Raw genomic sequence first — 15,010 nt, forward strand, 5'->3', positions numbered from 1 at the left:
GAGAGAGAGAGAGAGAGAGAGAGAGTAAAGGGACGACCAGATGACCAGGCCAGGAAAGCTGGATCAAGCTGGTAGTTTCTTTTCATTTTGACTAGTTGGAGTCATGCATCCCCTACATTTTTTTCCACATTAGTTCTTCTGCATCCATGAGTAGCCCATTTCAGAGTTGCTTCTTCCAGGAAGTCCTCCAGGACTCTCCTGCTGGCTCAGCCCCTGCCCTGTACCCATTCAAGCCTGTCCTTACTCTAATCCTGTCCTTACTCTAATCCTGTATTCTCTGTCCTTGTTTATTAGGTGCGTATTTCTCAGTGGCACCTAGAGTGATTGGCGTATAAAAGATTCTCAAATATTTGCTGGGGTTTGAAAAGCGGGTATTTTCCATCTTTTCTAGCAGACAGTGACTGGGAATTAGCATAACGCGTTGCATTGTGAGTTCTAATGCACAGAATTCACATGAACATTTGTTTGTAGAATTTAAAGACTTTATATGTGTAGTCGTTTCCTCTGTTTATCCTTTTGACCTTGTTCCCTGTGTTTATTAACTGAGTTGGGCAGTTCGCCAGGTCAAGAGATGGTATCTGGCATCAGATGGGCTGAGTTCCGTCTTTGAGCTGGCTGTCCTCCTCTATGGCCTTGGACAAGTTATTGAACTTTCTGGAGCCTCCGTTTCCCTTACTATCAGATGAGACTGATAATTAGGGTCACTGTGAATAATATTAAGAATATGCTGCCAGTTGTTGCATGGTTACTATGTGCCAGGAACTGTTCTACCCTTCAAAGCTATGATTTGATTTGTTGGCTTTTTCCAGTGTTGCCATTTCTTTTATGTCCCATGGAGTTGGAATTGACTCATCGCTGATCCTCTGTCAGGTTTCCAGAGGCTGTAAATCACACAGGAGGAGATTGCACTTATTTATCCCATGGAGTGGATTTGAACTACCTCCTTTTGGGGTGACAACACAACTCCTGACCACTAAATTACCAGAACTCCCTAGTCTCTCCAGCTTTCCCATCTATTTTGTAGTTTAAACTAAAGCCCAACCCATTGTCATATGTTCAGTTCATATTCATGGTGACCCCCAAGCAGTCTTTCTTGCCTGTTATCTTTTTGCCACAAAGCAATGGGTGGGTTTGAACATCTGACCTCGTAATGCACCATGCCAGAAGAGAGCCTTTGTAGCTTCTCTCACTCTTTCATTGCTCTTGAGTCAACGCCACTTCACCGCTGATTCTCTAGTAAATTTTCAAAGACTGTTAATTGCATGGGAGGAGACTGCCCCACTTTCTCTCCCGGAGCAGTTGGTGGATTCAAACTGCTTGCCTTTGGGGTGGCAGTGCAGCTCCTTATGCACTAGGCCACCAGATCATAAGGAGTTCTAAAACCAGGATTTAAACCCAGCAAGTCAGCTTCCAGGCCTAGCTCTTAACCGCTTCCTCTTGGTTGAAGTAAGTACTGCTCATAGAATGCTTAGCAGAGTCAACATGTGTTAGCTGTGATCATGGTCATTTTCGCTGTCAGTGTCATTATTAATATGCCTTTTCTTTCTCTCCTTCCTCTCCCCCGTGCTTCCTGTGGGCTGACAGATGTTTTCCAGCAAGGTAAGTCTCCCTGTGTAATGCAGCTTTTTCCTTTGACCGGCTCTTTTGGGAACAAGGCTGTCATGTGTTTGCAGAAGCTGTGGGGTTTGCATTCTCTGTGGCAATGTCATGTGGATTTTGAAGACAGAGGCCTGAGGTGGCCTGAAGGGCCATCAGCCTTGTTCAGCCTCTGTTGTCCAGGCTCTGCTTCCTCCTGTGACTTATGCTGGATTGTAGGATGGAGAAGTGGACCTGGAGGAGGAGCGAGTGGGGAGGGCTCTGGTGCTGGGCCCCTGGAAGGGGCAAGGACAGCTATGGGGCTGTTAAGGCTGGTGAAGAGTCAGACAGAAGTCCTGTGGCAATAACCCCGAGCTCTGCCCATCCTTCAAGCTCCAAATCAGGACTGACTGCTGCGTGCGTGCGGGCGCGTGTGTGTGTGTGTGTGTGTGTGTGTGTGCGCGCGCGTAACACTAAGCTTCTGATTTTTAGTTTATTTCTTTATTTTGGGGGCCTCCACGTAACAGCTCAGGCATGCTGCTGTCAAGGCAGTGTGGGCATAGCTCTGTGGTCACTATGCACCTTCAGCCCTCCGGCAGGGTGAGGAGTGGGTGTGCAGTGCCTTATTATCCCGCCACCAGCCGAGATCACCTGTCCTGGGACGCTGCAGATGGAGACAGGAGTCTCCTGGCTGTGTTTCAGTCCCCCATTAGGGATGCATAGCCACCGTGCCTGGGCTTGCAAGAAGAGACTCAGAAGTCATGACATCATTTAACCTGCTAGACACACAGTAAGCGGGGGGAGGCCTTTTTTCTTTTCCCCATCACAGTTTGGAACGACTTGATGAAAGTGGCAGGGCAGAACTGTTTGCATTCAAGCTGGGAAAGATGTTTGTAGCACCCGTCTGCTGCGTCTTCCTTGAATCCAAGGCTGCCTTAGAATCAAAGAGACTGAGTTAAAAATACACCCAGGCGTTCTGTAAATAGCTTCCAAATAATCTTCTAGGCTCGATATTTTCACAACTGTTATTTCACCCTCAACATTCAGTATGTGTTACGGGGAAGATCCATCTGAGGTAGAAGTGCAGGGGTGGCTTCCAATGAGGGGACTGTTGTGTTGTCTTGTGCAGAGTCTGAGTCATAGACCCATGTTCATAAATAATTCATAAATCCCAACCAGCTAGAAGTAATAAGTTCCATTTGGCTAGAGACTAGGAGATGAGCAAAATTGAAAAGGTGCCGGGTCTGCTGGTGTAATGAAAGAACTGCTGTCAGACCCCCCTTGCTTTGTGAGTCATCTTCCTTGACAAATGGGGGGTTCAATGGGGCGCTCGGGGAGGAGCCAGGAAGCCAGTAACCACCCAGCGCTGAGCTGTGTTTCTCCTCTTGATACGTGCAGTGTGTGAGCGCAGTAGCCTTTCTGAAGCTGGTGTGGTGAAGCTTCTAGAAAAGGTGAGAAAGAGTTGGTGTCAGATGTGGCTTCCCTGGGCACCATGGCGAGCGTTCATGGTCGTTGTGATGGGTACCAACAGGGCCCATCACACCACCTGTGTTGTCTCCTCCTTTGTTAACCAGTCTTGCCGTTTGATGGATGGGTTTTGCCTGTCAGTAGCAATGATACACATAGGGTAAGTTGTAATCATCTACACAACACTGGTTGTTGAGACGGAATAGCATCTACTGGATGAGGAGCGTTTGCTGCCCGTTGCCCTGCATGATGGGAGAGTACACGCTGCCGTACGTTAACTAGGATTTTACTAGGAGGGAATTGAACTCCCTTTTGTGAACTACTTACATGGCACTGGTCTTAACAGATCCTTTTGTATGGAGATGCTTTCTCTGAAATGATGCCAAAGAACACGCCAACCCTTCGCCCCAAACCTGGCTTTGATTTCTGACCATTCAACCTGCAAAATCCATGCTCAGTGAGACGTACAGCCGGTGACAGTCACATCAGACAAGGCCAGATCATTTTGGGTCTTGCAGACAGAATATGAAATGTAATCTTCACAACCTCTTTGATGGTGTTAGCCCTGTGCCATGGCCTGCCAGTGTGGAGGTGAGGCAGAATACTAGACATTCACTTGGAAAAGCTCACTCTGCCATCGAGTTGGAACCTACACCTGATCAGCCGTCCAGCAGGTGTCCAAGGCTGTAAGGAGGGGACTGCCCAGCTTTCACCTGCAGAGCCATTGGTGGATTCAAACCACCATAGAGGCAGCACCTTTGGGTTGGAAGCACAGCTCCCTACTCACCAGGCCACCAGAGCTTCCCACTTTAGAGGAAATGACATGGCTTGAAAAGGGCACATGCCATGGTGCTGGCCACTGAGATCCACCAGCACAGGGCGGCTGAGTGGCTGGTTCAGTTCTTCCTGTTTGACTGGGGCACTCGGGCCCAGCTTGTTTCAGCGTGGTCAGGGAATCATGGGAGATTGAAGGGATGACACTCTGGAACTGTGTTTTCCACAGTGAGTAATGTTGACCCTTTTGCCCAGAGGAGATCTGGTGTTTGGGCTGCTGTGCACCCCGGCAGGCAGAGGAGGGAGGCCGGCTTGCAGTTGACAACATTCAACATTCTCCGAGGAAGCAGGAGGTACTGCCTCTGGATTGGGTTGTCTTATGTTTCACTACAGATCAATCTTGCTATAGGGGTGACAGTATCTTGGCTACTGCTGCACTTTTCTTCCTGCACTTGCCTGTGCTGGTGCCTCTGTGCTGGGTGCCCCTGGGCCTGGTGCCCCTGTGCCAGGTGCCCTGTGCTGGGTGCCCTAGGTTGTGTGCCCCTATGCCAGGTACCTCTGCGCTGGGTACTCCGTGCTGGGTGCCCCGTGCTGGGTGCACCATGCTGGGTGCCTCTGTGCCAGATGCCCTGTGTTGGGTGGCCTGTTCCTGGTGCCCTTGCTGGGTGCCCCTGTGCTGGGTGCACTTCTATAGCTTATTTTATTTCTTTGACCTGCAAATACCACTTGATGTGTAGCCCACTGAGGGTGAGGACAGTCAAGGGCTTGTGATATCCACAGCTGGGCCCTTCAAAAGTGTGAATTCCAGGGCTACAAGGCATGTTTTCAAGGAGCCTTGATTTCCCTTTGTCCGTGAAGCTCAGGAGATGCTGGATGGCTCTCAGAAATCCCCAAGTGGTGTAGAACTGCTCTTCACAACCTCAGATGCAATCGAAACTGCATCGGTGCAGACACATCTAGAATCTTGAGTTTTGAACACTTTCCAGCCGATCGCTCCCTAATGATGGAGCCAGGCCCACATGCGCACGCCTCATTTGAAGTTACTGAAGCACCTTGAGGATACTCATCGGTTGGTTGAATCTTGATTTTGAAAATCGAACAGAAACCCCAGGGAGTGGCTTGGCGATGAGGGTAATACCATGAAGACAGCAGGGAGCTTTAACGAGGAAGCAGACCCCGTGGAAAGATCTCAACCTTGAGTCGATTTTCTGCTCTGAGCTGTGAACTGAAGTCCCGGAGAGACGCCATAGCTTTCCTCCCCCTCTGTTCTCCTCTGGAGGCTGAGGTCTTGCTCATGGGGAACATTTGCTTCTCTCCCGGTCAAAAGACCATCAAAGGCCATTTAATCTGTAGCTGGTAAATAAGATGCAGGTACAGTCTAGGCTTTGAGGACAACAAAGGTCCTCATCTCACTGGACTGATAACCTCCACTGGAGATGGGAGATGGTGGTACAGAAATAATTGCAGAGAAGGAGTAATTTGTAAAGGAAATGAGACCAGGTGATGCAACAGTGGCTGGGAGGGCCGCTTTAGATGAAGTGACCAGTGAGGGACAAGAAGGCCAAGATACTAGAGGCCCAAGGGAACAGCAGAGGGACTCCTGAGGGAAGGTTCTTAGGTGAGAACCGGTTAGTGTCCAGGGTAGGAGAGAGCTGTGTGCCATGAACTAGGAGCAAGTGACAGGGTGGTCTGCAGTGAGAGCAGTTAAGTGAGTGGTGGGCTTAAAGTGAGGGAGTGGCGCTGTCTCTGACAGCTGTGGACGTGGACGAGGACATGTGTGTCAAGTCACCGCTGGGGCCGAGTGCTGAGCGGGCTCAGGTGGCGCTGACATCGGGACCCCCACAGCCTCTGCCCTTCTGATGGTGAGTCCACTTTCCTGGACAGTGGGAACAGGTGACCCATCCCTGCCGGGTCACCTCTACTAAGCACCCATTTTCTGCTTGCTTTGCTCGTGATAGTTTGTGCTCAATGGCATTGGCCTCTCCTGGCAGAGTCCTTATCGAAGACTGACCCAGACCCTTTGTGGCCCCAGACACAATGGAATGAAGTGTCTTGGTCCTGGGACGGCCTCGTGATCGGGTGCAGATGAGATCTTTGTACTCCATAGGTTTTCCTGAGTGCATCACCACGCCTCTCTGTTTATCCCCATGGCAACATGCAGGCCTCCAACTGACAGACAGACAGACATGGAGTGGCTGCATGTGAGGTTCATGGCAGGAATGAAACCCAGAGCTCCTGATGGAAGGCGAGAAAATGAATCACTATACCTTCTCTATCACACATACATATATGTGTGCTGTATGTATCATATATTTACAAAGGTTCAAATCTATCAGCCACTCCCTGGGAGAAAGATGAGACAGTCTCCTTCAGTGTGATTTACTGCCTCTGAAAACCTGCTGGAGGGTTTAAATGTGAGTTGGTTCCAACTCCATGGTACATAACAATAACATACATATATATGTATCCTATGTTCGAGGGCAAACAACACAACTTTAGCAACCTATATGTTATTGCCGTGTACCATAGAGTCAGAACCGACATATAGCCGACATATAGGTGGGTTTTCAGAGGCAATTAACTGCACGGGGGGAGATTGTTCATCCTACTTTCAATGAGCAGCTGGTGTTCTTGAACCATGTGCCTTTGGGATAGCAGTGCAGCTCCTTGCCACTCGGCTACCAGAGCACCTTACTCTGTGTGTGTGTGTGTGTGTGTGTGTGTGTGTGTGTGTGTGTGTGAATCACAGTAAATATGCTGCTGAGAAAAGGCAGCCAGAAATACAAGGAGAGAACCCTGTGGGTGTGGCCTCTGGAGGTTGCCTGTCCATCCCCTACGGTCATGTAAGTGGACCCCCCAGTTTCCCAGCAAGGCAGAAATTGGGGCTTTGAGTTGGCAGAGCCTCAGGATTTTCAAGGGAAGCAAAAAAAATCTGATTGGCTACAAAATTAGGACTTTTATGTTTTTCTGAAAGTTTAAACAAAGGAACGAAAGCTGCTCTGACCAGCATCGCCTCTAACTCAGAAGGGCTGGAGGGCTTGGAGGACTTGACTTTTGCTTCTGGTGTGAAGTGCTGAGGCAGTTCCTTTGACCTCTGACCTTAGCTTGCTCTTCTGTGAGAGGACCCATTTGGGCCTCCTGTGTCTGTTGTGAAGTCATATGTGGCTTTGTGTTACTACAGTGCAGTGTACAATGTGAGATTCTCAAGCTGCACAGTTTGACTCTTGTCTTGGGAACGTGGGTGGAAGCAGAGGTTTCCCTAGTGGCTGGGAATTAAGGTTAAAAGAGTCTGGGTTTAAAAGTGCAGCCTGCTCACATGGCCATTGAAAGCTTCGGCTCTTTCCCACGTGGATTAATACTGGAAGTCACAGTGGATGGCATTGCTTTCATTAATTTGAAGAGGACAATAAATCATAGTTTGGCTCCTGGCAGCCAAGCCAAGCCTGTTAATTGTTGGGGTGGGCTAGTGGTGACAAGGGACCGCGGCCATTTATAATGCATTTGACTCGAGCTCTTTTTTGCATGTTTCAAACTTCCTAGTCAAACTGCTTGGGTTGGATTGGAGATTTTTTCCCAACCACTTCCGAAACCCATCTGTTATAAAACTGTGACCCCATAGCCTTGAATTATGGCCCCTCTGATCATGTAATGCACTGTGATTCTTTTCCCATGTAATGTGTAGGGTTTGAGTGAATAAATGAAATGTATTGTAACTATTTCTAGATAAGAGTCCCAAGTGGTTAACAAGTAAATGGGGTGAGGGGAAATGCCCGGACATTCTCTATGATGGGAAGCGTTTCTGTCTCCTGGTCACCCCTCCTTTTTGGTGATCTTTATCGTGTATGGACACCAGCTCCAGACTCTGTTCAGATCAGAATATTCCAAGTCACGGAGCAAATGCATCCATCTTTCTCACACAAAGGGAACAACATTGCCGTTTAATTTTACATGGATTCACTTTGCATGTGTGTGTGTGATGTATGAGGAACAAACGGTAACCGTATTTAAATAATCACATTCCCCGAGGTGCTTCATCACGCTCAGGGAGGGCGTCTGTTCTCGTCTCGGCGACCTTGTCGGCTCGGTGACCTTGGATGGATTTTCTTTGGGGCAGATTCATTGCATATTCCAGTTCCAGAACGCATGAGTTTGGGATAGTTGTGGAGTTCTCTCTTCTCAGTCGCTTTTGCTTCAGGTTTGCCATATCAGGAGCAGGGAGAGCTTTTAGGTGCTTCTGCTGAGATATAATGGATAAAAATAATGATTTGCCCTTTTTGTAGCCTGTTAGAATAACAGTGACAAGGCTGACACTGATACGAGTGTGCCACTCATCTTCAAAGCCTTGGGCTGGACACTTGATGCACATTTTCACCTTGACTCTTCCCTCAAGCTTTATGTGGTAGATGTTATAACCAGTCGTTCGACTATCCAGGGGAGAAGATGAAAGCACAAAGTGGAATGATATAATGATATGTTCATAAATAGTGAATATTCAAGCCAGAACTTTAAAAATAAATGCATAGACTTCATTGTTTTAAATCACAAGTTTAGATTTAGAGCAAGATTGTCAAGATAGTAAGGAGAGTCTTGATATACCTGTAAAGGTTGGTGATACCAGTAGAAGTAGCATCAGAACCAGTCTGGCTTCACGGGGCGTCAGGACTTATAATGACTGGAATCCGCCCAAGTTGATTCCCGTGAGGTTATGGTAAGGACATACCTCCATTCTCCACTCTTCATCAGTTCTGATCTCGGCCTGCCTTCCCAGGGAACCCTCTGCTTTTCTGCTAGGTGCGATAATCAGTTCCAGTGGCCACAGAGAACTCACAGACCATGCTTACAGTTAAGTGGTTTCTTGAGGAACAGGGCGCCAACTCAGTATCAGCAGTAGACTACAGTCCAGGTTCAGGAAGCACACAGGCAGGGTCTTCCCCTTCTTCAGTGCAGACTAGTTCCCTCAGCGGCTCTTGGTGGAGTAGTCCTGCTGGTGGGCCCCTAAGGACAGGATCCTCCAGGCCCTCCTTCTGGGACCACTCACCACCCCTGGGCCCCTTTGGGTTTGTCACCACCACCTCTGCTGCTGGGCCCCTTTTGAACCTGTCACTATTTTCAGTGCTACAGCCCTTCGTCTCTATATTATATCTTTAAGGAGGTTCTTTATCTCATTTCCTCCCCCTTCTACTTTTTCCTCTCTTCTTCTTTTCTGGCCTCCCTCCAAAACCTCTGTGCTGCTAGCTATACATATATACAAATTTCTGATCAGTTTCAAGGCATGGCTAGCTCACCAAGGCCATAACTGATTAATCAGCCCTCTTTCAGTGGGCCACAAAGGCTTCATTTGCCTACTTGGCTGCAGTCACTTCATTTGCATAGTCTATTGACCAATCCTGCATAATCATACCAATCACCGTGTGGGCTGCCCTTCTAGGATCTAAGAAAAAGTAACAAACCGTGTTGTTCCCCAGGAAATGTAACTAAGCGTTGGAGGGGGTAGAAACTAACGTAAAGATAAGCCCTCCCCACTCATGGGAAAACTCTCTTAAACTGCTTTTCCAAAGAACCAAGGCAAAAGGTTACATAAAGGAATGAATGTCTCTACACCCCACATCCATTTTTCTAACCTTAATGAAATTTTGCATTAGTGTGGTAAATGTGTTATGATGTTGTTGTTATATGCTGTGGAGTTGCTTACAACTCACAGTGACCTTATGAACCTTGCTCTATCCTGAGCCAATCTCACTCTCTCTGACACATCTACCCTCATTATCCCAATTATTGTGTCAATCCATCTTGTCTGAGGTCTTCCTCTCCAATGTTGTCCCTTGACCTATCCAAGCATATATCCTTTCCCAAAGTCTGGTCCCTCCTGGCTACAAGCCCATAGTATGTGAGATGGAGCTTCAGAATCCTTGCCTCCAAAGAGTAGTTTGATTTTACCTTCTCCAGAACAGATCTGTTAGTTCTCTTGGAAGTCTATGGTATCTTCTGTACTCTTCTCCAGCACCATAACTCAAAGACATAAAATTCTTCTTCTGTCATCTTTGGTCATCGTTCAGCTCTCTGATGCAGCAAGTAATTGCAAAGACCATGGCATGGATTCAGGTGCACCTTAGTTTCTATACTGACATCTTTGCTATTTAGTACTCTGGAGAGGTCCCTGACAGCAGATTTTCCTAAAGCAATTAGTCTTTTGACTTCCTGACTGCTGGTGCCAAGAGTGTTGATTTTGGGACTGAGCAAGCTGAAATTATTAACAATCACAATCTCTTCTCCATCTATCATGATGCTTCCAGTTGACCCAGTGGTGAGAATCTTCTTTTTTCTTGATGCTAAGCTTCACTCCGTGTAACTTCAGGCCCTCCTCAGTGTGATTTATTATAAATAGGTCATGATGACCCATTGTTGATAAGTTCGAAGCTTATTTCGCTTTCCCTTAGCTTTTACTTTGTGGTTGTCTGGTTGTCGGTTCCATCAAGTAGAACTGCCTGGTAGGGTTTCTTGCTCTGGAGTCATTATGAGAGCAGGTCATTTGGTTTTTCTGCCATGGAGTTGCTATGAGTTCAAGTCACCAAACCTTTTGGTAAACAGCCAAGTGCCTGGCCCTTGTGTTACCTGGGCTCACTCTTCTTCCCCAGTGCCCCATTTTCTGGCCCAGGATCCAACACTGCCATGCATTACATTAAAGGCGTCATGTCTCCCTGGGCTGCTCTGGGCTGTGACAGTTTCTCTGACTCTCCTTGTAATTGATGACAGTTAAGAAGAGCACTGGTCTGGTTATTGTAGATATCGTGGTTTGTCTTTCTCTTGGAATGTGTCTAATGTTTTTATCATGAGTAGACTGGATTTATAGACTTGGAGGAAAGAAAACCATTGCGATAAAGTGCCATTTTCATCACATCTATCAAGGACGCATGCAGTTAACATGACTTTGATGTTGACCTTGAGCACCTAACAGAAGTATGATTGTCAGATTTCTGCACTATGTGGTTACCCGCCCTCCCCTCTTCCATACTCTATACTGTGGGGAGCAGTCACTATAGTTACCCAGACATAAGATACTGCACTGCCCATATGTAAGGAATGTTCCATCTCATTGAAAGGAGAGAGTGGTATTTTCTTTTAGATGTGGTTTTGTTTTCTGTGTTTTCAATTACTTGTGGTCAGCTACAGTTAGAAGTGCTTAAAGGAAGCCCCTTCTCAGTTCCAGTGATGGGACCGCATTTCATGCAGCTTCCTGCTCTTCCTGGGGACGTGACCCTGGAAAACATGAATGAATGAGAGACTGTGCTGTACTTGGGGGCAACTGAAGGGTTAATACTGCCCACACCCATGGCATTCTGGGGACCTGTTGTTTGACTGTAGAGGGGAAAACATGGTTTATGTAATTTGGGCCTGTCTGCAGAGCCAGGCATCGATTGGGTTTTAGAAATAACCCCCAAAGATCTAAAGATAATCCTATTGTGTACATAAATTATTCTGCACGAGAAATTATCCTTTTTTTCTCTGATTTATTAATTTAATTAAGTATTTATTTATGTCAGTATGGACTCATGGATATCTGATTTGTACTTCAGATTATAATCCACTATTTCACCATTGATTTTTGTTTTTTAAATTGTTCCAGCTTTGGTCATTATGTGTTGGGTTGTTGGGTTTTTTTATCATTTTCTACTGTGATTTTAATGAAAGTTTACAGAAAACTTGGATTCATTCATTGTTGCACATTTTCTTCTCGACACCCTCCTCCCCTGCCCCCCGCCAGTTTACTTTTCTCTTTAAAAAATTCATTCGGGGTGCTCTGGTGGCCTAGTGGCAAGAAGCTGCACTGCAATTTCAGAGGTACGTGGTTTGAACTCACCAGATGCTCTGCTGGAGAAGAAGGGGCAATCTCCTCCTTTACCAGTGAGATCTGATTTGACGGTACACACACACACACACACACACACACACACTTAAATAAAATAAAAATTTAAAAAAAATTCACTCCTTGTTGCACAATTTTCTCCCCCTGTCCAATCCACTTTGTATTAGGAGTTCTTTCATCTGGCTCTTTGTGGCCCTCCCCTGCACTGTCAGAGTTTTCTTTATTTTCTTTGTGCACTCACCTTTGTAGATGCACACAGCTAAGTGTGTAACATTTTTATGTATAACCAGTTGTATGTACATTAAATTCTCTTTTCCATTGCTGTCAAGTGAGAACCAGCTCATACCTGACCCTCCAGCAGCTAGGTTTTCAGAGGCTATAAATTGCATCGGAGGAGATTGCTTATATTTTTTTTTTTTTCAGAGATGCTGGTGGATTCTAACAGACTACCTTTGGGTTGGTAGTTCAACTCTTTATCTAGTAAGCCACTAGGGTTAGACAGTTGTCTTACCTGTGTGTCCCCTCCTTTCACCACATGGCCAATGGGCCTAGCTGGCCTCCTTCCCTTGATTCTCTGTAAATTCCTGTTTCATATTAGCCAGAGGCAGGGGTTTGAACCCAGCTAGCGAGCTCTGGTGGCTTAGTGGTAATAATCTGTGCTGCAATCCCAAAGGCACGTGGTTCGAATCTGCCAACTGCTCCACTGGAGAGGGAGGGACGGTCTCCTTCCGTGTGATTACTGCCTCTGAAACTCCGCTGGAGCCTTGCAACTCCGTGGTACACAACAACAACAACAACAGTCTGCCTTTAGTTACTGTACTGCATGAGGAAGATGTACCAGTCTGCTTCTGACAAGATTATACAGCCTTGGAAATCCTGTGGGGAGGTTGTGCTGTGTCCTGTAGCATCTTCTTCAGTCAGAATCAACCCAACGGCAGCAGGTTTTCACTCTGCTTTTTCTCTGCTCTGATGGTGAGAGATAAGGAATTGTGCTGCCAATCCAAAGGCGTGTGGTTCAAATCCACCCGCTGCTTCACAGGTGAGCCGTCTTCTCCTGTTGTGATTGAATGCCTTGGAAACCCGCTGGAGGGTGAGCTACGAATCACTTCTGACTCAATGATACCAAACAAACAGCAAAGCAAACATGACACCGGGGCTTGCACTCGTGACTTCTCCATCTCTCCTCACTCCATGAGCTTCTAGAAGGTCACCCTCTTCTGGAGCAGACGTTAGATGGCAGAGGGCCTTGTTTCTCTGTGTGGACATTTGTGCTTTCATCCTGTTGCCTGGGCAAGTGACCTGGGAGTGCTAGGGACAGAACAACTGGCCCGTTTAGAACATTGCAGCTGTTGCGTGCCAGCAGCCCCTGCACCTTCCTTAGATTGATGTCTGCTCACCAGGGACAGGATAGAGCAATCCTTCAAGCCAGCACATTTGTCCTGGGGCCGATGGGAGACTGTGATGTATCTGCTGGTTGAGTGGAGACTGGCTAAGTGCTTTGCTCTGTTTGGCCACCCTCAGAGCCTCCCTCTGAATCCAGTGCTGGTGGCAGGCCCCCAGCAGGGAGACAGAATGCTCAGACGTGGAGACTCACCAGTGAGACCCCATTAATCAGCCAGCAGCTGGGGTGCCTGCAGAGACAGGCGGCAGCCACTTTCCAGTTCCCACTGCTGCCTCGGTGCACCTGATCCCCTCCAGCCCAACAGTCAGGGAGAGGGCCCGTGTGAGCCCCACAATATCAGGGACTCCCATCCCCCTTGTTTCCGGATTGCCAGAAGTCACAGAGCTTTGCGAACACGGAACACCTATGGTCGATTCACACAGATGTTTTTGTTGGGGGTAGAACCTTTTGGGATGCGTTGTGCTGGTTGATAAAGTGTTACCCTCATCCATGCCAGTGCGTTCCACAGTGCCGTCCCCTGCAGGTGGCTGATGTGCGTGCTCAGCTATCTTCTAGGGGACACTAAGGCCAGACTCCCTCCAGCTGGGCCTCCCCTGCCCCTCTGTCCCTCCCCTGCCCCTCTGTCCCTCCCCTGCCCCTCTGTCCCACCCCTTTCATCATGATCAGATTAGGCTTCGCTGTGTCTGCTTTCTTATTCAACAGTCTGGCCTCAGAACAGTGTGCCTAGGGCAGTTGCCTGGGGTGGCCTGTGGGGCTCCCTCTGAGTAAAGCTACCCAGATGGGAGGGGAAGGAGGAGTCAGATTTCCTCAAGACTCCTTCTGGTGTCTTTGTGTGACCATATTCTTAACTAACATGACAACAGTTTAGCTTGGGTATTAAGTGACTGGGGTAATCGGGATGGGTGTGTCAGAGGCAGTGCGATTGGCACAGGACAGAGCAGGGTTTAGGGCTGTTGTACAGAGGGTCGCTATGAGTCGCAAACACTCGACGGCACATAACAACAATAACACAACCACTTTCGCTACACCCGTGTCCCTTGTCCCCCCTGCAAAGCTTAGCCCAAGGCCTCTCTGCTGTGCACCTCTGACTCACCCCCACCCCTGCAGGAACTTCTGCTTCCAGCTCGGAGCTCCCACACCTCCCAGGTCTCCGTCAGCACCCCTCTCTGTGTGCAAGATGGGCTTCACATCAGCCTGCACACAACCAATACATGGCGCTCCAAGAGAGAAGACACTGTGGCTTCTATATCACATCCCAGCCCCTAGTGATGTTCTGAGTACATAGTAGGTGCTCCGTGAGTGTTTGAGGAATAGACGTGGAGAAGAGAACGCAAGACTTGCAGGAACTGGCATTCTCTGTGTGTATATGTGTGTGGGTGTGCACACACGTTTTAGTTTGACAGTCTACATCTTTAAAGGACAAGCAGGGTTCTTGCTGTGTAGCAGATGGTCTCATTGACAGTCAAGTCTTTTCAGGTCCTTGAGCCCGAACATCTTCCCCATTCTCTTCTCACACCAGCTTTAGTTGGGGGGAGAATCAGTATTTGGATCTGGAATGCACCAGAAAGTATTTACTTGCTCAGCTTTGAGCGGGGTGTCGGCAGGAGTGGAGGAGGTTTTGACAACACTGCTTGTGTGGGTTATACCTTGGGGTGCTAAGTGAAGGTTAGCAGTTTGATTCCCCCAGCCACTCAGGCACTCTCCTCCAGTAAATGTTCACAGCCTCACAAGTCGGATGGAGGGCTGCCAGGAGTTGAAATCACCTCAAGGGCAGTGAGTGTAGGTGTGTTTGGTTGGGTTGGTGGGTTTCTTTCTTTCTCTCTCTCTCTCTCTCTCTCTCTTTCTTTCTTCCTTTCTTCCTTCCTCCCTCCTTTCCTTTCCTTTCCTTTCCTTTCCTTTCCTTTCCTTTCCTTTCCTTTCCTTTCCTT

General features: G+C 47.8%; 1 protein-coding gene across 2 annotated transcripts in view; it reads left to right on the forward strand.

The window, feature by feature from the left end:
* GFRA1 (GDNF family receptor alpha 1) overlaps positions 1-15,010 on the forward strand; it is a 264,339-nt gene that overhangs the window by 73,628 nt on the left and 175,701 nt on the right. The window contains exon 4 of one of the 2 annotated variants that reach the window (XM_006879913.1): positions 1,585-1,599. The exons of the other annotated variant lie outside the window; for it this stretch is intronic. Within the exon in view, the coding sequence (XP_006879975.1) occupies positions 1,585-1,599 (15 nt within the window). The remainder of the gene's footprint in view (positions 1-1,584; positions 1,600-15,010) is intronic. 2 annotated transcript variants of the gene reach the window in all.

This window comes from Elephantulus edwardii, unplaced genomic scaffold (genome assembly GCF_000299155.1).
Source record: "Elephantulus edwardii isolate Elephantulus edwardi_28Jun2011 unplaced genomic scaffold, EleEdw1.0 scaffold00006, whole genome shotgun sequence".
In the NCBI taxonomy this organism is placed as follows: domain Eukaryota; kingdom Metazoa; phylum Chordata; class Mammalia; order Macroscelidea; family Macroscelididae; genus Elephantulus; species Elephantulus edwardii.